Raw genomic sequence first — 27,889 nt, 5'->3', positions numbered from 1 at the left:
TATATGTGCGGAGATTCGTCGTGCGCGTAAAGTCGCCTCGTGACAATAAAGAACGAGAAGACGTTCGTCTCTCAACTGTGCAACGTTTTTAACGGTTCGAGAATTCGAATGTGGCCAATTGCGCGAGGCTCACGAAGCTCGATGAACCAATAGCCGTTCCTCGCGATCAGAGAACCACCGGAAAGCCAAGTTCTGTGGAGTCTCTCCTAACACACGTCCATAAATATGTATATACTTGGTACGAAATCGTCCCCACAGCGTGTTGCAGAGTGTGGCTCGGACGCCAGAATAAAAGCGAGCAGCAACGGGAACGGGCGTTCAGATCGGTACAGATCATAACTCGTCTCAACCTTTGTTCATTGATATTTATTTTAAACTCATCAAAGTTCGCGACAGTATACGAAAAAAAAAACATATTTTCACTTCCAATCACACAAATTCGGCTTATTTTTCCGCGAAGTTGAGTGATACGAGTGTTTGTTGGTGCCGGTCGGAAGGAACAAATAAACGTAAACACGTAAGTACTAGTGTCAAATTCGACGACAAAGACCAGTGTCCTTGGTAAACAGGATTAGAGCCTGTCTATTTGTAACAAAGAAATCAAAATTCATGATTTATCTTATATTCTGAGAAACTATGAACATTGTAATGTGAATAATTGTTAAGAGAAAAAGTACGTCGAACAGAATTATTTTCAAAATCAAACGTTCTTTTCTAAAAAATGTTGATATTCTGTCATGCAAAGTTTGAAATTGCGTTTTTTCTTGTATTTTGACTTGGATATTCTTCGTTTAAACTTTCACATGCCCAAAATAAGGTTATTGCCTTTTGTCTAATCGTTCGTTTCGAACTGGCATTTATTTGCATCGACAAGAAATTGTTTTGTTTTTTATTTTGAGAACGTAATCAACTTGCGCAAGTTCCACAAGATTTTTCATCTCTGGAGAGCAGAGTATCGAGATTTTTCGTAACGAGTTCGCTTTTAAAATTTAGTTTCTTCTCATTTTTCCTGCTAAGAGAAACGTGGTTTTGTACGCAATAAGAGTCGCGTTGAAATCTGCGACAAACGTGATTGCGAGATCTCCGAGGGCTGCATCTGTCGCCCGAAAGGGGTTCACGGCTGCGCATTAATTTGACACATGCGTGTTCATTTTTTTCCCCGTTTCACGCGGAAAAATGCGATTTTCGATGCGATCGCTTCGTACAAAGTTGGAATATCAGTTTTGTTAAAAATATTTATAAAATTTCCACAAATAATGTGAGAAAATAAAAATATTCTGAATTTATTATCAATTGAAAGTTCATTGACGCCCTTGACAATCGCGTTTCTCGTCGATGCGAAGACGAACTTATAAACACGCGTTCGAAAGGATTTGTTTTTTTTTCTTTGTTCCGGCCTCTCGCGGACAAAGCGTCGTTTATCGTCCCACTAACCGTTCTCTCCCTTTCTCTCTCCCTCTGATTTCTTTTCTTTTATCATCCAATATACTTCTTTCTCACCAATTGATTATAGAGGAATTGGAGAGCGTTGGCTCGTTAATCGCAGCGAAAATAAAAGAAAAAATGTAACGAAAAGCATCGAATTCCAGGAAATCGTAAATCGTGAGAGGCAAAAACATTCTCCCTTTTCACCTGGCCTTTCTCAACTCGCCCTCTACTAAAAAGCCTTTGTTGCCACGCAACCGGAAACTATTTTCAACGGCCGATCATCCATGCAGAAATTACCAGAATTTCGTTCCCAATTTTTTTTTATTCCTTCGGCGAACACTTCACGTTCGAATGCAGTTTTTTATCGATTACTTTCATTCGGTGATTCTAGTGTAAATAATAAAAAAATGTTAGTTTTTCTCGGCGGTGCATGGTCTTCCGATTTTCACAGAATTGGCAAAATTTCTCGACCAATTGGCTCTGAGAAACGGGGCAAACTTTTAACGATCGAATTAGTTTTTGCTCCGCTAGCAGAAAAAAAATAAATTCAAATCGCTTCCCCCCCATTCATACGCGATTCATACTTTTCCGCAATATGAAAATTCACTTTTAACTCACTTGTTGTACGATTTGCAGGTACAAAACCGAGATGGCGACCGCTACCGAAACTCCCGTCATCAACGAGGGTGAGTCAAAGCGTTTGGATTCCGAAATCACTTTCTTTCTCTACCCAAAGTCAAAAGTCCATTAAATTTAGCGAAAACGAATGTGCTAAATTCCTTAAAAATTCACGTTTTTTCCTCATTCGTCCAGCTGTGCAAAATTCAACAAAATTTTTGAGTTTTTCAGGAAACAATATTGTCAAGTAATTGCCCAACTTTTTATTACCATTCTGGGATGAATTTCGAAAAATATTGTTGGCCGGGGTCCGAAGATTCGACGATGGAGCGATAACCAAGTATTTTCCAAGCTCCTGAAGTTCTCCACTCTTCGAATCTCGTTTGGAAGCACGAGCCCCCAGGATAATGGAAATACGAAAAATTACGATTCGGAGTGATCTCGAAGAGCGACGATGGTGCTCGCGAAGAGAGCTTGCACGAAGCAAGCAGAGCGGAAGTTGAGTCCAGGAAAAAGTAACGATGGGATTGTATTCGACACACCTTTGAGATGCCAAAAGCAACGGAGGCTCGGTTTATTCTCTCGGCGAGTGTTGCATGCAACGCAAATCGCTGGGGAGGAAAATACAAAGCATGAAATCCGATAGCGGAAGTTCGGATGGTTTATTGGCCGAGACAAATTTGAGTGATCATAAGGAGAGCGAGGGAGGAGCAAAGGAGGCCGAGAGAGCGAGAGGAACTCGGAAGATGCGCACTATTTTCTCGCTCGCTTCGTTCTCTATTTTAAAACGCTCTTTCCCTCTCTCTCCCGCGTCACTTTTAGTCCCTGCGTACATTCCCCCACTTGCTCTCTCCGGCGTCTCGATTCCTCTGCAACAAAAAGGACCTGGCACGAGAGAGCGGGGTCAGAGCCCTCTAACCGTGTCCTCGAACAGTCAGAAACGTTGGTTGTGCGCTCTGAGCACGATCCCTGCAACTTTGGTGAGGTGGCAACTGCAGCATGGTCTGAATGACTGCAGTGCCCGAGCAGTGATTCTCAATGGGCTTTACTTATCCCTCCTCTTTATTTTTTTAACCATGAAAACATTCCCACTGGAATTGATTCTCGGCTCGGGACGAATTCAATTTCGTTGGGGGCGAAATTGATCGAATTTTTGAAGAATTTCAATGACGAATCGAGATAATTAAGCAAGTTGAGGCTGTACAGTCATTTTTTTACCCAAAAGTGATGACCTGTACCTTTCAAAAGTTAGGCCAGTTTACAGTTTGGCAATGTTGCATACACTTTAAAGAAAATTTGGGGAAAAAAAGACGAAAAACTGGTGAAAGCTCAGTCGAAAACACGAACGGTGACGATCCGAGCCTCAAAAAATTGCACGGGAAACAGATTATTATTAATATAATCTCAGCAAATCTCCTAATAAATCTGAAAAAAATTGACATTATTTAGCAAGCGTTGCTCATGTTGCCCAAAAAATTTCATATCTTCAGCATCATTTTTAACGGAGATATCACTGAATGTGTCTTGACTTCCATAAGATTACACGTTATTTGGCCCAAATTGTTATTGATTTTTCTCAGCAACGACGCTCCTGAATTGTCTGAAAATTTAACTGATTTTTTTTTACACTTCACTTTATAAGATGCAATCGGTTTAAAAGCGGTGACATCATTTTCATTCTAATGCCTCAACTTCCTTAACGAAGTTGGTTTTCAAAGCTTCGTAGAATGATTTATGAATTTTGGAAAATCGACGTGATTTCCGAAAATTTTCTCTCTTGGCTGCTGGCCAGGTTCTGCGATTGCTCGTATCCGACAGAAAAAACGATCGTCATTTTCATGCTGATACGACACTTTCCTTGGGGAGGCAAAAAAACTCGTGACGTCAATTTTCCGATTGTTTTCTTCAAAGTTTTTTCAATCTTTGACTTGGGAATCTCCATTGATTGCTGGTCCAAAAAAAGTCTGCCTTCTCGCTTTTGGGATTGAAATCGACCATTTGATGTTGGGATTGTCGTTAAGGGGGCGAGAAAACGAGGAAAACGAATCGCAGAGTTTTACACTCGTTTGAACAACCAATAATCATTGAGCCACGGTGCCAAAGTTGGTTTGAGGAAGAGTTTGGTCTTTGTACACAAAGAAAACAGATTCGCTGTTGAGCCCGAGGAGCATTCGAGTTCGATATTGGAGGATAAAAGTGTGGAATAAGGAGGAATCGAGTGGGCTGATTCATCGAATCAGCCTTGAGTGCTCTCGCCCTCGAATCGATGATTTATCGCTGCCCTTTTGTTTTTTATATTTCCCGTCGCGAGCGGTAAAGCGTGCGAGGAAATCTGACAGGAGAATAGTCGAGGAACGTACGCATCGGCTGCGCACATCGGGCGATTTTCTTTGTCTGAGAACCCGAGAGTGCGTGTTGGTGAAGATTGAGGGATATGTGGACGCAACCTCGAGGAGATGTGCGTGGGCTAACTCGATTCTTCGCTCAACACCATATTCGTACGAGCAATGAGTCTCCCTCGGTGCCTGAGAAGCAGCATTGGGTTTAAAGACACGAGAAATAGTCCAGTCCGAGCAATGAATCTCAATTTAAAAAGGAAGAACATTGATCGAGTGGCTTTTGAGGCTGGCCACATGGCCCGCTGCTTTTCGACTCAAACGGTCCGCAGGCACGTTTATTTCGTACCATCTTCTGGGCCGATCCTCGGCTCGCTCGCGGCTAACTCCGCGAAGCTTTTATTTTCTTTATTTTTCCATCGCTCTTTTTATATTCTTCCAACGCTGGAGGTTAATTGAAAAGCCTCCAAACCAGATTTCCTGCTACACCGGCTCTGCCTTTTTTAGTTTTTTCTTTCTTCCTCTCCCTCCCCCTTGCTCTGTTTCCACTTTGTACGCTCAAGGCTCCTCGGTCCAGTTGACGCTGTAGATTTAACACGGCGAACGAGAGACGAGGCGAGTGGCAAAAATGGCAACTCGATTGCCCCACTTCGTGATGGAAAACTCGCTCTCATTATCTCTCTCTCTCTCTCTCTCTCTCTCGTTCGCTTTTGTTGCCTGGCGCGAGAAAATCCAATGAGTCTCTGACGTGCTTCCGGCAAAGCTTCATTCTCCTCCCATGAAATGGCTCCTGAGAGCTTCCCGTCTGCACATGCCCGTGTGGTGTCGCCCGAGTTACCTTCGAGCTTCTGACAACTTCGGAAAACAAGATTTTCATTCTGCAACCGAAATTGAGGTCGTTTCTGCCACTGCTATCGACCAAAGACTCGAAATGACGTTTTGAAAAATCCTCACGACTTTTGTGCTGAAAATTCCTCAACGAATCATCTTGATTTGACCGAGGATCGGGTGAGGCAGCGAATCGAATCGTAGCAAGTATTTTCTACCCCCGAATCTTGCAGATTCGGGGGAAAAAGTTTTTTTTACAAAGTTTACCCTCCATGATTACTCAGTGAGTGGCAATTCATCGTACAAACTTCACTGAATAATCGACGTTCGTGTAATCGAGGAAGAAATGCTCGAAAATTTGTTTCCTCGAATTTGGCGATTTTTCTTCTCAAAACTGGGGCAGAATTTTTAGGACACTCCGTAGGTTTTCCTGACCTTCGTTCAATACACTCTCGAGCTTTCGTCATCTCATCCCCCCAATAATACTTGGCTTAAAAAAATTATTCGAGGATATCGTGGGCACGTAAAAGCTTTCTCGATCGACGAGCCTTTGGGCTGTTTGGGCATTTCGGCGCGTTGATTTCGTCCTTTATGTTATTCCTGACACGTCGTCCTTTCGAGCTTCGAAATAAACGTAAAGCTCGCTTGTACGTACGTGATTTTGTAAAGTTGAGCGACTAATGGATTCAAAATGAAACGAGAACTTTGATTCCAAGTGGTTCGAAAGCGTCTTCATTGCCCTCCAACATTTCTCACGTACTTTGGTTCGCGTTCAACTGTTGCGAGGCACATTTGCTTCGGGGTTTCGATCGCTGTTCAAACATTGATGTATTCGCGACTGTTGGCCTCCGAGGATTGCTCGTTGTTGAACTCCTGCGGCAAAAGTGAGCCCGTCGCACAATCCGCCTCAAAGTCGCTTCCCAAATTCGTTTTTTCATCCCAATAACCGCTGCTGACCCATTTATGGAAATGGCAAGGGGCTGGGGAGCTCCTCGACGTCCTTCCGGTCGAAGGAATTTCTCGCTTTTGGTCTCGATTGAATTACCGAGTGGGAAGCTACTCGAGGTCACCTCCCGACGTTTTCGTGCTCGAATCGCCCCGAATTTAGTGAGGATCACAAAGAAATTCAAAATCAAGCTCAGCGGGGACTGAAACCATTGAAAAATCGGATTTTCAAACAGTAAAAAGTCTAATTTCAATCTTCCTCAGTATTTTTGCCAAAAATTCAGTCGCCAGGGAGCAGCTCGAAAGTCATTTTTCTCTAAATAAAGCGATCGATAAATTTCAAGAATTTTCGAATTATTCGTCGCGAGCTCTGAGCAATTCAATTCGAATTTTTTGTTCCACGAGCCCCCGAGGTTGCTGCAGATATTTAAGGAGTTTCGGTACAAAAGTTCAAATATTAAGAAATTGATCAAACTTGGTGATAATGTTGTTCAACATCAAGTGCGAAAACACAATTTTTTTCAAACATTTTCTTCTACTTAGTTATCGAGTAATTACGCATTAAAGCAGATTTCTTATGCCCGGAATGTATACCTATATATATGAAAACGCTATGCTTATACACGTAAACTTTAGTGATCAATTACTCGATAACTGTGTAGAAGAAAAATCTTAAAAAATTTGTATTGCCAAATTTGGCACTAAAGAATATGTTCACCAAATTTTATAAAATTCTAAACTTTTTGTAATTTTTTATGTTTTTAGCATGGTTTAGCATGGCAACATTGTATTGCCTGTACCGAAACTCCTTAAATATAGGACCGGCTGGTCAGAGTCCCTGAATATTCGAACGTGCAATTTAAAATTCCCCGCAAACCCATCAAGATTCAATGACTCCTGGCCCGGTGCACAATTCACTTGCACATATCTCTATAACGAGGGCAACGAACGACTCTGCAAATAAATGCACTCGAGTGCATTTATCTCTGCTAAATCTACGACGCTTGTTCTCGAAGCCCCCGCAGGAGCGCCTTTTCAAAAGGAACACCACAGAGAACGGCTTTTTTCAAAGGAACTGGGTCATTCGCTCGAGTTTATCGGAATCAAATACATTCACCTCTTCCCATCAAAACCAACAGATGTTTTGGCGAGAGCCAAAGGCCTGTTCGGGGACCTGGACAAGTGGAAGAAAATCGATCGTTTTAATACTTTCGGTTCACAGAGTTTTGCCTAAAAAACACATCGAGCTGGCTCAACAGAATCTGGTTGAATCCAAAAAGCATTTCCCCCCACGACCCGACAGGGCCTCATTCAACTTGTAAGAATCGTTTTTTTCTGTTCGAATATTATCGTGTCGACACGAATGAAAAATCGATTAAAAAACACGTTGATTAGAGAAATTTTGCTTAAATTAAACGAGCATTTGCTGAATCGGGAAAATTGAACATTTTCATTTGGGTGGGCAACGGAAAAATGTGCGATCGCTTGCACTTTGTGTGGAAGAACCAAAGAAATTTCTCCAAATTTTTCGAGTGCGTTATTGTTGAAGGGCTTCTTTTAAGGGTGCTTTTAATTTGATCTCAAAACGAAACGACTCATTCGTCTGGAAATTCAAACGTTCAATCTTGAGAATCTTCGTAGAATTGAGCGATCCCTTGAACAAATGATTTCGATTTTTCACCCTCGCTGACAAGAATTCGGCCAATTTTTTCGCTGCGAAAAAAATCGGGATCGTCATCGTTCTCAGTAATTCCGAAAGCACGTTGCTCAATAGAAGTCGAAGAGAGTAGGAAAATGAAGTTGTCTCGCATCGAGTATATTGACTCTTGATGAAAAAGTTACTTTCTGTCCTCAGCGTAATTTCCTCCCACAATGCGAAAGAGGTCCGGCGCACCGTTTTATTCGATATCCTCCTCCGCTGGGGACGACAATGGAAATGCTTCAATAGCTTGTTCCACATTTCGATCGAATTTCTGCCACGTCACGAGCCCATTTCCAGGGAAGAACCGGTGAAGTTTTCGGTCCGGTTGACCGGCGCTCATGTTTCAGGGGGTCGAGTACAGTTCGGCTTAACATTGGAGGATTCGAGCGGTTAATTGGAGTTGGAGTTGAGGCGAGGGTACACGCGAGAGAGGTGTCGAGGGACGTGGAATGTCCTGCGGCGTTGAGGAATCGATAAGAGCTGAGAAAAGTGGCTGCTGCTTGCTCGGGCGCGGGTATCGCGAGGGGGGTGAATTTACGAGAATTCCGTATCCTCCAATAGGTCGGAAGATTTTGCTCGGTGGTTGTTTCACCCGAGGCTGAAGCTCCGAGCTCGTCCAAACGGCCGAGCGGCGATCCTCGCTCGCGTGTAAAGCGCTCGAGTTAACGGAGCTGAAGAAGAATCTGGAGGAATGCCTTCGCTCGCATTCCTCGAGATCTCGTCTCTGAAAAACTGGATTTTCGGAGTTTCGCGACTCCCTCGAAAATTTTCAAAGAATTCATTCGCCTCCGTTTCCCTCGCTCGGGCTCGACTTCGAGCCGCGTAGCGGTTTCCCATCGAAATCGAGCCCGAGCCTCTCTCCACGCTCCCTCGCTGCCAAAGGGCTCGACGGAAAGAATCCCACTCCGTGTCATCTTCACCCTCCTCACCTGACACCGGTTTGCGACGCCCCGGCAAGAAGGGCAGCGAAGCCTCGAGGCGCGTACACGCCCCAACAGTTGCTTGACGCGCACACGAGTCTAGTTGAGTCGTGTGCCGAATTGGAGGCAACTTGACGTCTGGCCCTCGGAGTAATCGCCCAGAAATGCATCCGTCAAATTTTTTCCTCCCATTTCCCCACATTTTTTAAAGTGCACTCAAGCACTTGGCACAGAAATCCACGCGCAGCTTTTCTCCCTCGGAAGAAGAAATTGCTTCGAAACTTGGGAGCGCGCGAGAGCTCGAAAGCTCTTTGGAATAATTGCTCGTCGTGATTAACGCCAGCGGCCCCTGCAACGCCCTTTGCGACTTCCTTTTCTCCCAGATTCCAGTAAAAATCCGTGTTACACTCCCGATAAGTCAATCGGTCCGAACTTCCGCTCGGGTAATCCGATTGTTCGCTTAATTGCAACGCGCTCCAGATCCCGAGCGCTCGTCGCTCTCGCGGCGTTCCCTCCGCCGCTTGATTTTGCGCCAATTTCTTCCTGCGAATGAAACCTCGCGATGGGGACTTGTCATTTTTCACTCATTCTCCCACCTCCGGTGCACTCCGTCGTTATTATTCACTTTGATTTCTTCCCTCGCTGGCATTCCTCGAAGCAACATCAATGAGACCACGAAAGTGATAATTATTGTGAAAAAATGGTCACAGGGAGAAAAAAGGCACGAAACATCGCGCTGGCACTTCCCTGAATGTTATTTCCTTCGCGTAGTCCGCGAGTAGACCGAAAATTGGAAAAGCCCCCCAATAAAATGGAGTTTTTTGATCGACCAGGATTCCTCGGGCCATATTTATAAAAAAAACTCAAGATTTTCCGTTAGCTTCAAATCCGAATGTGCATTTGACTCGAGTGCAGCATCGATGGTGGTTTCCTGAATGCGAAATTAACGAAAGACTCGCTCAAAAATGGGGTAAAAAGGTTGCAGGCAGAGAAGGGGCAGGAAAGCGTTCGTTGGAATTGTGCTGAAACGTTATTTCTTATTCGCGAGGTTCGCACGAGTCTAAAACTGTAAGAATAGAAGGCGCGTGGTAAGGAATATTCGTGCAGGAGTAAAATAATGAGGAAGTTAAAAACGTGGAAGTTTCGTCTCGCCGTATTGTAGTGTTCGTACGCATTCGCAGTCCCACGTATGCAAAGTTGCAGCAAAGGGGGCGGGGAAGGGCGGAAAGGGAGGAAGGGGGAGGGTGGAAGCGTGCGAGCCTCGCGGACTCGGCGACGACGACGTCGACGGCGATGACGACGCCGAGGATGGGGGAAGGCGCCAGGTCGTTTTCTGCCGCGAAGAGGAAGAGGAAAGAGAGGCGAGTGAACAGGACGGCGGAAGGTTGTACGGGAGGGGTTGGTGGACGAGAAAGGGGGTTGATATTGAGCGACGCCAGGCGTCGTGGCGCACAACGCCGTTTTCGAGCCAGTCGGCCTCCAGCCACCGCCCCACAAACTAGTTAGACCGCAATTCGACTTCCTCGAAAAATTTCCCTCTCGCAAACCATTTCGGCGAAGACTAGTAACGACGGGAGGAAAAAGTAGGGAAAAAATCGCCTGAACGAGTGCATTGGGAGCGCAAATAAATCGTGATTTTCCGATCGTCGATCCACTCCGATTTTTCGAGCTTCGAGCACTCTCGTGCTCTCGGTTTTCGCCCTCCCTCGTCGATTCCACCCTCGAGTACAACCCCCGGAACACCAGTCGACTTCGAGCTCGAGCACGGACGAGAGCTTTTTAGAAAGGTCGCTCAGTCGGACGGTTTACGTCGGGGAAGGAATCAAAGCGGAAGTGTGGCGACCGTAACGGAAGCTTGATCAGTCGAGGCACTTTCAAACTTCACATTTACCTTCACTAAAATGTTGATCGATCTCGTACGCGATTCCGTGCTGCAGTGCTTCTGTCACAGCTGCAAAGCTCCCTATGGCCTCGTCGGTAAGTCCCTATTTAAGAGCAAAACGAGCGATAATAAAGGGGGAACATTTCCTCGACCCCATGCCCCGTGACCTTCCGGCTTACGTGACCTTTTTTATCTCCCTTCACACCTGATCTTCATCGCGTTATCGAACGGGCTTCTCTCCTCTCACTTCGTCGATTAACGGTCCGGCTTCCTTCTCTTGCTTCTTCGACAAAAACTCCACGTCTCCGCGGACCTATTTTTTCGCTCAAACCTCAATGCGCTTCCCATTGTTTCATTTATTGGATAAAAACCTTGCAGTTTCTCCCACCTCAAACCCTCCGAGGCTGTCGATAAATTCAGTGAGCGAGGATGCAGATTTGATCGGTCAATTGTCACAAAATCTCGGCTCCGAACCAACAGAAAATCTAAAATTCCAATAATTTTCGGCTCTCCGGCTCAAATTTTTCTTCGAAACATCAAACAACCGATAAACTCGACGATTTTTACCGTCACGAGAATCGATCGACGGCACTTCGATCGAGGAGGTCCGTTATAAATCAAAGGAGAAATAAAATCGTTCAAAGAACTCGAAATTTTCAATAACTTATCGAGTCGCGTTGGGATTTTTAATAAAAAAATAACAATCGATGAACGCGATTACGATCGCGTTAATCGCAATCGCGTTACCCTCACTTTGAATGTTCCGTAGTTGCGCTAAGGTCGCCAGTTGTGACGTAGAGTCCAAGAGGAAGTTAATAACGTGTTTTTATCGATAAATTTGCAACGGACGAGCGCCCCGTGGTCGTTTGCACGCCAGTTCGCATGTATATTGCACACAGCAATATTCGCGTTCGTCTATATATTTTTAGCGCTCCCCTCCGCGCCCCGTCGTTCTCGGGAGGGCTCTCGGTCGATACAAAACCCGTACGTACCTATACTCGCGGCGAAAACCGGCATCGCGTTATCCTTTGACTACCGGAGTCCACCTGCAGTTCGATCAATTCTCGTTACGTCGTCCCCGAGGGCCGCGCGCCCGCGGCCCCCCTCGACGTCTTATCGAGTCACGTTTCGTCTTAACCAAATCGCTAAATTACTTTTCGATAAGGTTTAATCTAACGAAATGAGAAAATACGCTCACGGGATATCGCAACAGCGTTTTTTGTCATGGGAATCGATTATTTGGCGAAAGAGATTTATTCGGGGGGGAAGCAATTTCGTCAAAACGCTCGTTCTTTCAGTGGGAATTAATATTTTTCTCTAGGTTCGTCGATTCTTAGTCGCTTGACGAAACTTCGGAGGGCAAAAGTTTTTTTTATTATTGTAAGAGACGAAATATTGAGTTATTTTTAAAGGGTTGGGAAAACTCGATTTGAGGAGTTGGATATTCCGATAAAATTGGAGGAGTTTTTTGATGGGTGCATACGACCTTGCGATTATCTCGGACGCAAATAAGTTCCCCGAGGAGTGATCGATTCTCATTCGGCATCGCGTGCAAGGCTTCTCAAATCCTTCCGGCAGGTACGATTTTGCATGAGAGATTAATGAAGCGAGAGGAAGGACGAAAAAACGGAGGATGAATCTCGGGAATATTCGAAGCTCGTTTATACGTTTTTTAAACAAAGCTCAGCCTTTCGCCGCTCCGGGGTCGCGCGCGCGGTGCCAAGCCAATAAAAGTTTACACCCGTTGCCAAGCGCGCACGTGCTCTCGCTCCCGAAAAACCGGCATCGAGTTTTCCGCGAGGGGTGCGGCCCAAGATGGCCACGCGGAGTCACGCCGGTACTTTTCCTCCACGGTTCGCCTCGACTCCCCCACTATCGATTTTTCAAAAATGAATTTTTCACGTAAGCCCCTTTCCCGCTCACCTTTCCATCGACTTTCCCCCTTTATTATTCAATTAACTCGCCAATATCGATGACTCATTGTCTCGTCGACCGTCAAGGTGCTGGACAAAGGAGAGCAACTGCACCCATGAAAAAACCTAGTGGCAAGGGAAAGCCACGAACTAAACAGCCGAAGAAAGTGAAATTTATCAGTGAGTATTCCTACCATGACACTTTCGCTAAGCACGAAGCACTTGCTCCTATTCTCAAACGTCGTTCACCGAATCCCCCAATAAAATCACTCATTTTCAATGACGCTGAAGTTCCCAACGTTGAAGTCAAACGAAATGATCGAAAAAAACTCTCCAACAATTCCAGTAATTCTCCTATTTTGTTCCCTGCCAAATTTGCGATTCGTAGTTTTTCAAGCTGCACCAACACGATTCGTGAAATAAAAAATTGGTGAATGGCAAACGTTTTTTTCGTTCATTTCGTTGGACTCCAACGTTGGAAACTTCAGCGTCGTCATTTTCACATATTTATTAGTTTTCATGTTTTCCCAACGTTTCCACTGATTTGCCCTTAAAGTCAATAAAAATCACAGAAACTTCAATCAACGCCCAACGACATCGAATTATGATCGAAAAATTCCCACACGTGTTTTGATATCGTTTTTATTTTTAAATTCCCCCATTCCTCACTCGACTCATCATATTTTGGGATTCTAATTGTCGCCGTTTTTTACCCCGGTTCGTTTCGAATTCACGAAATCGAATTGAAGGCGAACTCTCGCACCTTCGGTGAGACGAGCCCAGCTGGGGATGGCCATTCAAGCTTTTCCGGGTCCATTTTTTATTCCGAAGGTTAAGCAACGTCAGAGTATGAAAAAATGTTGAAACTCGAAGAAAATTCTCGAATGAGATTAAATTGGACTGAAATGAATTATAAATTAGAAAGGCTTACAATAAAATGGTCGGATTTCCGATAATTTGAGACATTGAAAAAATTGGATAAAAAGTAGATCGTTCCTCGGTTCTGATTCGCCATCGAATACGATGGTGGCGAGGACCTCTCGTCGATTGCAATTTCTATCGATTTAATGTTGACGCCGTTTCGTCTGTACGTTGCGAGGCATGACGACACAAAGTGCATTAACCTCGACGCGATTTGCAACATGCTCTCGCCCAAGGTGAATTATATATTCGCGCCTCTATGTGGCAGTGAATAGAGACGAAAAGAGCAAGAGAAAAAAGCACGTATATAACGGAAAACGGTGAAACGAGGGAGAAGTTGTGTCGAGAAAGAGAAAGAGAGAGAGTGAAGTTCGGAGAGAGGAGGAATCGAGTGGGGAAGGCGGCACGATTCCTCGCGGGGGTGCGTGCGAGCCGACTGGTAGACGTCTCGGCGCCTAGAGACAATATCGCTCCGTCGCCAGATCGATCTTTCCTTTTCGCGGCTGACTCATATATTCCCTCTGGGCCCTTCGTTCCTGCCTGCAGCTATAGGAGCCTCGTTCATCACCCTCCTAGAGCACTCTGCTCTCATCAGACCTCCCCAATCTCCACGGGATGGAGAGCGAAAGAAAAAAACATGATCCCGAATTGGGGAAACTTCTTGCAAACAACACTTGATTACATTTTTGCCGAGAGATACGAGAGTTTCCGGCGATAGCTCAAACCCATTTCTTCGTTTCTCCAACTCCGGAGACACTGATTGTGATCCTACTTTTCTTTCGTATTTATCTGTCGAAATCTCTCCTGGTCGTGACCTCGAACGAACTTGGGGACTGTTAGTGAAGGGAGATTTTCGTGGGATTTTCATTCTTTGGAATCGAGTTGGAATTTTTCATTCGTGGAGAGAGGGAACCAGGGAATGGGAAATCGAATTAGAATTTAATTTTTACACTTTTGGAATGCGGTTTTTGGATTTTATGATTTCCTAGCTTCAACGTCACGATAAAATCTCGGAACTGATTGACAATGAGGGAAATTATGAGGATCAACGTTACTCTGGTTATCGCTCAATCGAAAAATTTGCTCGAGTTTTCGTTTTCGCCATTTTTTGATGAATTTTTATTTTGTCGTTTAGAATTTATAGTTTATTTATTTATTTATTTATTTATCTATTTTAGCGACGGAAATACGATGCCAGGAGAAGTCAAAGGGTGGCTTGTGCTACGAGGTCATATTGGCGGAGCCAACTGTGCCAAAACGTGCTCCATCCCCGCCCCAGCCGAGTCCCTCTCAAGAAACTGCAATCGAGGATAAGCTCAAAGCTGCTGAAGAGAGGAGACTCTCGTTGGAAGCTCACAAGCTCGCTGCACTCGCTGCTAAACTCAGCAAGATCGAGGAAGTCTCCCGTAAGAAGGATGAACTCAGTTCCGCTTTCATTACTGCTACTCGAGAGTCACTCGACGCCAAGATGAATAATACCGAGGAGAAGCGAGAGGCTCATATCGCTGAGCTTAAGAGCAAGTTGAAGGAACATGTAAGCGAGAAAAGATGAAAAAAACGAGTATAAACTCGACCTACGCTTTGAAACATTCGCATCGTGATACTTTTCTTTACCTTGCAAAAAATACAGCCTCAGATAACTTTTTTCGAAATTTAAATACATTCTAAAGAAATATTTTTCACGGGTTTTTCATCAATGGGATTTTTAAATGCGGACTAACGACGAGGGAGCAATTTGCAGTCGACAGATTTTCACACTCTTCATCTTCAATTGCTCGAATGAAATATTTCAAGAGTTCATGAAATCAAGATTTTACAGATTAATTTGAAAATAATTCGATTTTTAATCAATGCAGAAATTTTTCCATCGAGTTGGACAATTTGATGGAAAATCCTCATGGAAGGGTTGATACTTTATGAAAGTCGATCAATAGGAAACTTGCGCACAAGTTACAGCTGATTTGAACAAATTGAAATTTCACGTGGTTTTATATTTTTTGAGTTTCGATCGATTTTCTTTGGTGTTAATTAATTGGGAATTGTTGTTTGTCGTGCAAGATATTCCGTCGTTTATCCAAACTTGAAACTTTTTTTGGGCTTGAAGCCAAGATTCGGAGTCCACGTTATTTTCCTGAATGCAGAAGTTTTGATTATTTTATCGTAAATTCAACTACTGAAGAAAATCACGCTTACGAAAACGCTCTTAAACTTGTTTGATGAAAAATGAATTTCCAGTTGGAGAGTGTAGAGAAGACCCGTCAGAATCTCGAACAGCAAACCATCGAGGTCCGCACTGCCGTGGAGGAGAAATTGAAGACTGCCGCTGCTCAACGTGACGAGAACATCAAGAAAATGCTGGATCGTTTAAAAGAGCACGTGAGTTCGTTAGATCGAGAATTCCATTGGTCGTCGATCGGCTGAACGTCGAAGAAATTATTTTGGAGAGTGAACTCGTTGTGCGAGATTCGTCTAACTTTCTCGAAACATTTTCGTCTCGTTAGGAGGATCAAGTAACTCGAGTACGTCAAGGCATGACGGAACGAGTCCAGCAGTTGGAGTCCCAAATTCAGGGGAAACTCGATCAGGCGCGTGAGCGACGAGAAATAATGGAACGCGAGCAGAAAGAAAAGCTCCGCAACCACGTAAGATCTCACATTTCCTTTTCATTTTTATTTCAATAAGTTTACAAATATATTTAGTACTATTTAAAAAAGCCAAGAGAAAAGAATAACGAAAAAAAGAACAAACGAAAAATTATTCATGTCGTCACTCAGAATACAGTGAAGATTGCGAAAGTACGTGAAACTCGGGCGATGAGGGAGCTCGAGACGAAAAAAATAGAGATCGACATGAAGGCATCGATTGCTGAGGTGAATCGAGAAAGGGAAATTCAGCGTCGTATCCAGGCTATACGCCAACAAGTAATTTACAATCAATAATCTCCCAAACTTTTTTTTCCGTTGGCACTATGTTTCGTTAGTAACCAAAAATTTTTCGTCGCATATTTGCCGTTTATTCACTTGCTCATACAATTTTATTTTATGCTGGGAGATTCGTCGCAACGCAAGCTTTATGTTTTTGAGCGCACATTTCTGTTTTCTCTTGTTCTTTTCCTTTCGTTTTCATTTTTGTAGCTCCGCCCACGTGTCACTCTATTCCTCACCAGACGGTTACGTTTTATTTTAGAATTTGAACAACAAACGAAATACTATATTCGGTCGCATTTCATTCAACTTTGAAAAATGTTTCATTTTTAAATGCTTATTTTTTTCGTTACAGCTTTAATCGTTGACGATGGCGAGAGTACATAACACAATTGAATTATGTTATGCATATTATTTGTATTTTCCACTGTTTCATAATTTTACAATATATTTTTCTACACGTTGAAACTTGGGACGATGATTCGCAAGTTTTCTTCCCTATAGACAACATTCATCATTTTTTCGATGATTTTTTTATCATCGAGAGTATAATTACTGCTCTCGGTGATTGAAAAATTGAAATTGAACAATAAAAACCTTTTCAAGATTGTTTTTTAGTTATCCTGAAACATTAGTTTTGTCTGTCGTTTTGGAGGACCCGAGAGCGTATGGAGAAAACAAAAGACTAACATATTTTCGTTTGTACGATTTTTCCATGTTCGTTTCGGAAGGAGAGGCGCGCCGAACTCGTAAGACAGAACAGAGCTCTCTTGGCTGGCCAGGAGAACAACAAACTCGACGATCAAAAGAGTGCCTTGCCGGCTGAGAAGGAGACATCGAGCTCCGGTTAAGTATGTGAAATTTCAAGCTGATGAAGAGAAAAGAAGACAAAATTTTGGATAAATTTCTATCGACACGCTAAAAGAGAAAGAGAGAAAAGAAATAGTTTCGCGGCTTCGAGGAGAGAAGATAAAATAGAAAAGAGTGAACTCAATTGAAGCTCGGAAGTGGGACGGGGGCTGCCTGTGCTTTCCGGCCTGCAAATACCGAAGCGAAAAATCCATGAGCAAGATCTCATGACGAAAAAATGCATTAAATTAGAGATCATCGACGTACTCTTAAAGATAGAGAGAGATTTTTTAATTTCACGAGCGGGGACGCTGCTTGAGGGAACTAAAAAATATATAAGTATCGAAAGAAACTGCAAACTTGATTTTGCTTTATGCAATATTTTGTCCCTTCCGGGAATATGTGATGGAAAAACTCATTCGATCACTGGTATCGACTAGCGCGATACAAAAGTAGACAAAAATAATGCGAAATAAACCGTCGATGATCCGATTTTGGAGGAGGAATAAAAACAAAAAGAATTGTTCTAAAATCGATGTAACGAGCGTGCTGATATAAATCTGTGGCTTTGTCTTTTTTCTTTTGTGTGCACAAGGATTAATGATCTCGATATCGCTTGTTCGAGGGTTTTATTTTTCATGACTATTATTAAGGGACATTTATTTACTTTCACGTAACGAATTGTATCGACGATTCTTCATTTACATTTCTTTTCAATCACACACCGTTCGAATTATTATTTGTCGTCCTTCGTCGATGAGAAGGTACGATGGAAAAAAAATTTTCGTTTCGTCATAACACTACATTCGCCTAATTTCACGAGCTCTGTGCGATCCAAGAGCGTGAATCTTTCAATGAAATTCACCACGAAATTCCCGGAGCCGCGTGTTACTAAACGCGAGAAGAAAATCCTTTATGCTTACGACGCATTTCGTTAGTAAACAAACAAAAGAAAATGAATAAATATTAATTTATATTGAGACGAGAAAAGAAAAAAATTAAAAATTTTTAAAAACTACGATATCGTAATCAAGATGTTGATATGTTGGCTTCGATGGCAAAAATTTTACGCAAAAATGACAGAAAAATAAGAAAAATATGAAAAAAAGATGCGAAACAAGTGGAAAACAGAAAAAACAATATTCAGCGGCGAGAGAATGTCGCGAAGGATCGTGATCGCGGAAAAAAACAATGAAGATTATCGATCGCTGGTATATTGAAAAAAAAAAAAAAAAAATCAATAAAAAATAAAACAAGATAAATAATATCATCATCGCTAAAAATTCGACGATTTCAATTAACTCGTAAGTGTTTCTCGCGCGCTTTTCTTCGCGCCAAATTCTCGCCAAGTTTTTTCGAAAGATAGTTATTATAATCGGTTACCGTTCGCTGCGATCTACGTAATATAAAAGGTAAAACGAAACGAAGAGAAGGAAGAAAAGAGCAAAAAAAAAAATACATTGATGAAAAAAAGAGCAACGCGATTTTTGCACGCTCGCGAATATCGTGAATCGTTATTAATCGCGTTTTACTCGTGATCGTGCAAATTCACGAGCGATATAAATATATAGATATGTAACAGTGCTTTATACAGTTTATACTAAGCTTCAAAAGTTGAAAAAAAAAAAAATGAAAACGAACAAGAAAAAAAACATCATTTTGTACTCGATCATATTGCAATATTAACTGCGCTAACCGAAGAAAAAATGATACATTAACGAATACTGTAGTCTAATTGATTATAATGATAATATTGATGCTTCTGTGATGACTTCACTATTTGTCGAATAAAGAATAAATGAACAACAAAAAAATGAAATATATAAAAAATGATGAAAAAAAATAAATACAAAAAAAAATACAAAAAACAAAAATGGTAATAAGTTGAAACACCCTCGTGTTGATTTGAATCGGGAATAAATGTTGTGTCAAGTGTGCGTGTGTGTGTGTGTACGTGCCTGTGCGTAGTCCGATTTGATAAGAAAAATCATAAATTCGTAAAAATGAAATAGCGAATGCATAATTTAAAGAAAATTTGATTCCTTTACATTTTATCGTGACTTTTCGTTAAAATTGGGCATTTTTGAAGAAAATTTAATTCTTAACTTCGAATGTTTAGATTGCCGAGTAACGGGGTTACCCGGAACTCATTTATGGATGACAACTGCCAGGAAACTAACGGGGGCATAATGAATTTATTAATTTCTTGATGAATTTCCGTCTGCTGATCGTGAGCTTCGAGGTTAGAATGACCGAGTCTAAATTCCGCACACTCGAATGCCTGTAAAGCCTACAAAATATAATAAATTTAACGAAAACTTTGTAATTTTTACAAAAGAAAACGGGGCTCGGAAGGGCCTATTGCACACTACCATGGAATGCTGATGCGAATGGAAAACTTTAGACGCAAAAGAGCATTGTGTTCTAAAACGATAAACCTAAAATGCACCCCGATTTAACGTAGCGAAAAAAATTTTTTATTGAGGTTAAGTGACACGAAAGTTTGGTCGAGAATCGATGAGTAATTGCGAGAGTGCTAAATCACCCTTAAAATATGATTAGAATCGCGAAAAAATGGAACGCGTTTGCACGAAAGTCGTAAGAAGTCATGCCTCAAAAATTTTAACCGCCCAGATAGTCATTTTATTGGAGAGAACACTTTTTGGAAACTTCGTCTCATATGCCTCACGTATTACAGAAAAAGAGAGAAATAGAGAGCCTGTCAATATTATAGGAATTTCGGGCGCGTTTTAGGGTTTTTCTCACTCGGATAAAGGATGTGTCTATTTTTGCATACTCGTAGCAATCTTGGCTGAGAACACGTTTTCTCTCTGGTTGCGATAAATTGTCTCTTTGTCACGAATGTTAACTATATGATTGTTCTTTTACGCCTCACGTATATATATTTATATTTACAGGTATAGAGAAATTTGAAAACTTCAACACACGGTGACATAAGCGAAATGGTTGAGTTTTATGTGTGAATTCACTGCGCGAGTACACCAAATTGCAAACATTGTTTCGGGGGGGGAAAGAAGCAATACTGCAATGGTGCGATCGAAATCGATCGGAGGAAAGGAGCGAGAAATATATGCAAATAAATATTGAATATACGCGCTCATCACACTTTTTATCTTAGTTTAGAAGACTCCTGACCAAACTCGTTCAGCAATTTCCTTCAAGATCCGCGACATTTAGGAAACAGTATATTTCCATTCAACTGATGAGTAGTTTGAAAATGTCGCTTCAGTTCCGTTGCTTTTTTGCATTAAAAATGTTCGAGGTTAGAGTTATCGTGACAGCTAACGCCGGTGGACTGGTTTCCAGATGAAATTTCAAATTCGATTTATTTTATCTGTGTTTAAAAAGTTTCAAAACACTTTGCTGTGAAACGTGACTTCGTGAATTTTCTTGACATGCACGAGCTCCTGATCGAAATTAACTATTTTTTTGCTACAAGATTGAAAAATATTTTGAACGAAACTTGAGATAAAATTATCGAGGTCGTTCACTTTTATAAAAAAATAATGACATTCTCAATAATTGATCTCCGAATTTTTAGTCCAAGTTAAGTTTGTAATAGAAATCTTGGAATTTTATTTCTCGGTTGCTAAAAGTATCCTTCAGTGGTTATTCTTCAGAAAACTCGTTTTTTGTTTCTACGATCAGCACTGATTTATAACAGCAAAGTATAAGAGCTTGCAAACTAGCACTATAGTTGCTTATTTCACGATTACGAATAAATATGGATGAACTTGTACGACAGCCAGGGTACGAAATAAACAATTTTCTGATGATCCTGGTCACGAATATAACGAATTTAGTAACGTTTTTATATCTCCGTCGGTAATGAAGATTTCTTGAGGGAATTGGAATCGAGAAAGTGCGGTGCTGGTTGAGAGTGCCGCTCAGCGTTCATGATCGTAAATTGCAAGAGCGACGATAAAAATCCATCTGTCGTAAGCGCAGAGCACGTTTAACCTACGACGATGAGCCGTCAGACAGAAGTAGTGTCTTCTGACACGAAAACAAAAACAAACAATGTTCGGGAGTATATTGAAAAGAAGTTTTTACTTGCATATGCATTATAAGTATGTACGTCCCTGCAATGACGTCAGAGGACGTAGAATGGCTCAACGCCAAAGGCTAAACGAAAAACAGGAGTGAGAGAGAGAGAGAGCGAGGTGTGGGCATGTGTTATGTGTGCTGCGTGTGTGTGTTGGTGAGGAGACTGCTCTCCTCGAACGTACCAAGGTAGAGGCCAAATGGCTGCCGTACAGTTCGCAATAAAATAATGCGTCAAAACGAATGGTGTCTACGAACGAAAAATAAGCTGGGAATAAAAGATTTCTGAAGAAACACGGGTTTACGTAATGTTGCTGAAAGACCGGCTTTTGGTGAAGAAACGCCGAAGGCATCATGGGAAAAACTCTAAAGCCACGGCCGGTAAGTGAACGAGCTATCATCTCTTATTTATCTTCGTCGTGTTTTCAATCCGGCAAATGAACACGAGGAGAAAATTCACGATGGTTCACTTGTACATAATCTATATGTGTGCATATATATTCATATATACGAAGAAAAGAATGAGCGGAGATAGCCCTGCTGCTTGAACGTATCTCTTTTGATGTACCGAGACCAACCAAAGTTTCTGCGCCTGATCGGAATGCCCCCACGATATGAAACCAATATGGCAGCCAATTCCATAACGTTTTAAACCTCGAAAAAAATCATTTTAAAAACAAACAAACGAAAAAATTAGCGGGGACAATGACAAAGGGGTAACACAACGATGACCTGTAGCCTCTTAGTGATAATACGTATATATGAGTGTTTACGAATCATCGAGAACCCGAGAGGAATGAAAAAAAAGTAACAATAAAAAACAAACGAAAAAAACACCGATAACTCTGCACTCCGAGGTTTTTGCAAAGAGAGGAGGCAAGTACGATGCGCGCGCATCTCCCAGCAGCTGGTTAATCGATAATCGTCATTTGTTTTCGGTTTATCAGTCCCGTATATACTTATCTTCGGACATCTTTCATGCAAATTATTCGCCACCTCCGATCGCCGTTTTTTCATCTTCGTTCATCTTAACATTCAATCGAACTGTTGATTTATGCACAGACTTTTCGAGAATACTCCAATATGGATCGATTTTCTTATTTATCATCCTGGATTCGAATGAAAATTGATGAATGTTACGGACCGTTGTAACGCTCGAAGAATGCAAATATATTTCTTCCGGATCTTGAGGTTTTTTCTTTTTCGTTTTCATTTTAATTAGTTTTCCTACCAGTTTTGAAACTGGATAATTGACATCATTGATAACCTTGTTTGCCGATGAGCTTCAAGCTGTCTGACCCTCCAAGTGCTCTTTTAGGTCTGACAAGCCCGAAAAAGTATTCAACTCACAATCATTATATCAAACTTTTATTAAATAAAATGTGGAACATACAAAGATTTTGTGGAGCTTGCGGGCTGTTTGAGTCTTGCAGATTTGGTGTTTGTAACTGGGCAGCAATATTTGTGTTCAAAATTGACGTTTAAGTGGAATGTTTTTTATGAAAGATTTTTTCAAATTTGGATTCGTGAAGGATCTTCTTTTCAAAAGTGTGTTTGAAACAGAGACAATGAGACACTCCTTCGATATTTGAAGCTTCGTCGCTAAGAATGGAACTTTGCACATTAGTCAGAAAAAACTGCTACGACTAAACAAGAATAATGAGCTATTGGGAAGTTGATATAGTCACAAAAGTGAAACTCTAACGAAGAGAAAGCATTATAGTGATTTTTGTACAAAAAATAATTTTTCATCCGTCACATAAAAAATGCCTCACTAGTACTGATACTGTAATTGAAATTTTTAATCAATGAGTTTTGTTAATAAAAAACTCCCAAAAGTATACTTTTCCACAAAACATGATCTTAAATTTCAGAAAAAATGGACTGCTATTCAACGACAGTGTATCTTTAACATTGCAAAATATGTAGCGTGGATGACAATTAAAATTGACAGCATAGTAAAGATGCATTGAGAGGATCATAATTTTTTGTGTGACAATAAAAAACCCAAGTACGAGAAATATTATTGATACAACGAAGATCATTGAGTTTATCGGACATTTTGAAACATCTTTGAGCTGAAATAGCGAATTGCGCAACAGAAAAAAATGTTTCCGACAAATTTTATTGTGAATCGAGGATGTAAAACTGTGTTTAACTTATACCGAAATTTCGACTTCAAACTAATGTAAATGCATTTTTGGAAGGTTTTCAGAAACTGCTGATTCTTGGCGTTGAATATTTTTGCAAAAATTCATTGTCTTGAAACTTACCCCAACCTATAATCGCAACTATATTTTTGTTCATATAGTGATGGCTTAAAAATGTGAGATATCGAAATTTTATTTAAAGTATTTTATCTCTTATTATTGTTACGACGGAAGTTACAATTCTGACAGATTTTAGGTTAGATCGATAATTTGGGATTGGAATCAGCAGCAGTTCCTGAGTTTTTCGTAAATAATATGAATTCTTTATTTATTGGTACACTGAAATAAATATTTTGATGAAGTTAGATTGAATATTCTCATAAACTTGAACGAAACGAATGCATTTCAATCTCCGAAAAATGTAGTCAAATCTACGACTGCGTATATGAAACGAGGGGAAAAGTGTTTTACGTAGTAAAAAAAGATGTTTTGGTGATTTGAAGCAAAGTAAATTCGAGTGACAAATCAAGTGATAAATTATTTTCGTAACATTGTTGGATAAAGCTATAAATTTTGATAACAAATATAAAACTCATGATCAAAATGGAATGACGAATGTGTATTTGACTTAGTTAAAAATACCCTTTTCGCGTTAACTGATGATCGAAATAAAAATGCGAACGCATTCCTAGACTGTTTTCGAAATTACGAAAATTTATTGAATGAACAACACGGAGTGGGGCCTGTGGAATTTTTTCGTCCTTTCTTTTCGCGTAAAGAAACATAACCTTATTTTCGCCTCGAACCTCGAAGTATATTCGGCAAAACTTAACGAGCAAATATGGCACTTGGTTATTGACATGAAGAATTAGATTACCGAGCTGTAAATAAATTCAATGAGGTGTGAAAAATCGTACTCTGTGCCAGTTTTCGCTGGTTCATTTTGTCAGTCCAGTCTCTATATAAAAAAGCAGCTACACTGTAAAATTCAATATTTATTCCCGATAGCCTACGATCATAATTGAGTGAGCTCGGAAAACACGTTAAGAATTCCCTTAATGTAAATTCGACAATTAATCAACGCGGACACCATTTCGGACGTTTTTATCATTTTTACGTATGTGAACTGTCGAAATTAGATAAATTTCGAAACTAGAACTATATATTTCGACATTTTTGTTTTGCTCGAGGGTTATTTTTCACGAAATTCTTGGAAAAAATATATCGAAACTTCGACAAGTAGAAATTGAGGCAGCAACAACAGGTTGCTGCGTTTGAATATATAAATAGTCAATGAGATTGAGACATAAATTTGAATTTCGAGTGAAAAATAAAATCACTCTAAGTGTAAAGTAGTAACTGAGCTTTGAAAGAGCTGAATTATAGTAATGTTTTGACATTCCGTTCCAGAAGAATGACTGCTATTGTGTCTCGGTACAATTATTCATTTTTCTTTTCACGTTGCCAAATCACAGGTGATATCCGAGACTCATCCGGAATTATTGTTATATCGGTTAAAATGATTCTCGAGACTTTCACACAAGCGAGAGATTTACGTTTATTAAGTCAGTCGTTGAACGTGCTAATCACTAGAAAGTGAGGTTAAAAAAGTGATTTTAATCTTGAAAATGTTCGAAGCTGTTTTTTGAATTCGGGTAGCGCGCATAATCGTTGAAAGTGCCGGGAACTAAGCAGTGAGGTGAAAAAAAGCACACGTCTGTGATTCTTTGAGGTCAAAGCCCGTTCCATACGTATTTACAAACAGTTGAACGGTTGCGAAATTCTCAACTCGCAGGATATTGAGCAGGCGAAAATACGGTGACGAAAAAAGTGGCGTATCAAGAGTCGTAGTCATGCGATCGCAGGGTCATTACTATCGTGAGTCATATTCGTATTCGAAGCTTTGCTCTTCAATCTTCAATTATATTTGTCAATAATAATAGCAATAATAATACACGATAAAAGTAACAATGAAAGCGTCAATTTTTCTTTCGGCAATGAAAATCTTTTACAACAATCGCGATCGAAACTGAGGGAAGCACACGAACCCCGAGCCACGTTGAGCTCCTACGCGCTTTCACGTGATTTTCTAAGCTGAACTTCGGTCCTTCGAAGCATTAACGGTCTTTACAAGTTGTTGACGCGCTCGATCATGTTCTACTATCGCGTTCAGGCAACCCTCTCTTTCCTTCTCGCTCGCTTTTATTCCTGCACCATTGGCGATCGAGCTGCTCTCTCGCGCCGTTTATTCGTCATGTTTGTATTTCGTGTTCACGAATAATCTTCTCTTCTTCCACATCTCTCGAAACTCCGCGTTGCGAAAATCCCCAGTCTTCGAGACATCGAAAAATAAAATTGGTTTTTAACGCTCGTCCAGATTTCGAGGCTTTTCGGACTACTGCCGAAAATTTTCGTTCGACGAATCACCCCAGACTTTCACCGTCCAATTTGAGGTTATGTTTTATTCGCGCGAAAATATCGGAAGCTTTTTGTCTCCGAGCAACGAAATTTGAGGTTATCGATGAAATATTGAGGTTATCCATTAGGAATCGCGCAATTTTACACTTTTTGCGACAGCGCGTTATTGTTCAACCTTGTCTATTATCGCATTTATTATCATAAGATTATTGAAACATCGCGATCTGCGCGTTCGACATTCTTTTGGACATTCGTCAAGAATCCTCGCCGCATGTGCCTTACCGGATCCGGACTATACCAGTAATAACACGTTTTATATTTGTACTCGGTTTTCATAACGTTCTTCTTCGATAGACATATTTGTGGATCGGATATGGGGCTTTTTGTGTCGACTCGTTTATTCGACGAGTCTTTTAATAATTACAACGCCGTAGGAGCTCGAAACTCAACAAGTTTTAATATTTTATCAATTTTGAGGGGCCTCGAGCCCAAAAATACTTCAGAATCAGTCAAAATTGAGGCTGTCAATTTTTTTTTACGCAGCTAACGGTTCGTTCGATTCTTTGGATCGGAAAATTGAGGTTATTTCTCCGAGTTCATTCTGTTTTTGTGGAACGAGTGAAATTTTTTTCCTCCGGTGAATCGAGCTGAGAATTTCGGCCAAACCACTTATTGACAGGGCGCTCGGAAAGCGATTTACCAAAGTTTTCGCAAAGTGTAAAAAGATTGACGAACCAGTGGAACGAGGTGGCGGCACGTATGCATTCGTTGCTAGGACACGGAAAGGCCAATCGATTGTGTGCTTTCGAATGGAATTCTTTCCGTGCGATCGATCGCCGGGGGTTCGATATTTAACCAATTCCTTGCCGACGATCGTTCTGTGTTGCGTCAACAAAAATTTGTTTCGTCTTCGCGTGCTGGGGAGCGACTCTAAGATTACTTTAACAAAGAAACTTCGATTCCAGCCCGAAAATTGAAATCGCTTTATGAATTAACCTCGTTCAGAAATTCTTTCGACTGAATTATCCTCGGGTAAATGAAATCGGAAGTTTCTTGAGCTTCTCCGTCCCCCGGAAACGGCGAATCCTCTCAAAAATAGTGGAGAAAAATGCTGCCTTCGCACCGACCTCAGGGACCGTGATTTTTCTACGATCGCGCTTCCTCCGAAGCAACCGCGAGTCGACGAAACTTTGGTCGAAGTTTAGAGGAGGGGGGGGGGGGGGGTTCGCTCCAAGTCCGAGAACAGGAGGCAGACTGGATGTGCCTCCCGATGCTGCTTAAGGAGTTTCGGTACAGAAGTCAAAATATTAAGAAATTGATCAAATTTGGTGATAATGTTCTTCAACATCAAGTGCGAAAACTCAAATTTTTTCAAAATTTTCTTCTACTTAGTTATCGAGTTATACACGTAAACTTTAGTGATCAATTACTCGATAACTGTGTAGAAGAAAAATCTTAAAAAATTTGTGTCGTCAAATTTGGCACTAAAGAATATGTTGACCAAATTTTATAAAATTCTGAACTTTTTGAATTTTTAAATTTTTTTAGCATGGATTAGCATGGCAACATTGTATCGTCTGTACCGAAACTCCTTAAAGCGTCTCAAGGCCTCAGCAATGTACGAGCAATCATCGTCAATCTACTCGCGATCACTCTCTCGCAGAGAAAGAGAGAAAAAGCCTTTTTATCGACGCGGCACGACTCGGACTTCTTTCCTCGCGCGACTCACTTTTCGCAACCCTCTCGATCCACGTGCTCGTGCAATCACGAGGGAATCGGCGAGCGCGAAGGGCTCGCGGAGACGCAGTTGACGGACACCGGGAGTGAAATTTGAGGGACGGAGCGAACAGTTCCCATTTTTTTCTCAACCATTTTTTTCCACTAAAAAGTCACTCGGAGCTCGACTTCGACGAAATCCCCGCGGATTTCGATTCCTCAGGTCGACGGAAACGTCGACGGAAGGCGCGGCGCCTCGTTCTCTCTCTCTCAA

At 41.4% G+C, this 27,889-nt stretch overlaps 2 protein-coding genes across 5 annotated transcripts in view; both read left to right on the top strand.

The window, feature by feature from the left end:
- Nucleotides 1-250: 250 nt before the first annotated feature.
- Nucleotides 251-18,533, top strand: stai (stathmin). 3 transcript variants are annotated; one of them, XM_043429581.1, is made up of 7 exons: nt 251-517; nt 2,065-2,114; nt 14,672-15,027; nt 15,729-15,869; nt 15,995-16,135; nt 16,268-16,414; nt 17,149-18,533. In XM_043429581.1, exons 2-7 carry the CDS (start codon nt 2,078-2,080, stop codon nt 17,266-17,268), a joined length of 942 nt encoding a protein of 313 aa, XP_043285516.1. In that variant the 5' UTR covers nt 251-517; nt 2,065-2,077; the 3' UTR covers nt 17,269-18,533. The 3 variants fall into 3 exon arrangements, with proteins under 3 accessions (XP_043285516.1, XP_043285515.1, XP_043285517.1); XM_043429580.1 differs by lacking the exons at nt 251-517; nt 2,065-2,114 and adding exons at nt 10,237-10,754; nt 12,660-12,752; XM_043429582.1 differs by lacking the exons at nt 251-517; nt 2,065-2,114; nt 16,268-16,414 and adding exons at nt 10,243-10,754; nt 12,660-12,752.
- Nucleotides 18,534-21,343: 2,810 nt separating this feature from the next.
- Nucleotides 21,344-27,889, top strand: part of NFAT (NFAT nuclear factor) — a 48,637-nt gene continuing 42,091 nt past the window's right edge. The window contains exon 1 of one of the 2 annotated variants that reach the window (XM_043429301.1): nt 21,344-21,712. In XM_043429301.1, coding sequence (XP_043285236.1) covers nt 21,640-21,712 — 73 coding nt within the window. In that variant the 5' untranslated portion in view covers nt 21,344-21,639. Of the gene's footprint in view, nt 21,713-24,828; nt 25,360-27,889 lie in introns of those variants that run through there. The other variant, XM_043429302.1, reaches the window with a different exon arrangement.

This window comes from Venturia canescens, chromosome 9 (assembly GCF_019457755.1).
Source record: "Venturia canescens isolate UGA chromosome 9, ASM1945775v1, whole genome shotgun sequence".
Taxonomy (NCBI): domain Eukaryota; kingdom Metazoa; phylum Arthropoda; class Insecta; order Hymenoptera; family Ichneumonidae; genus Venturia; species Venturia canescens.
This window is presented reverse-complemented; position numbering and strand designations above follow the sequence as displayed.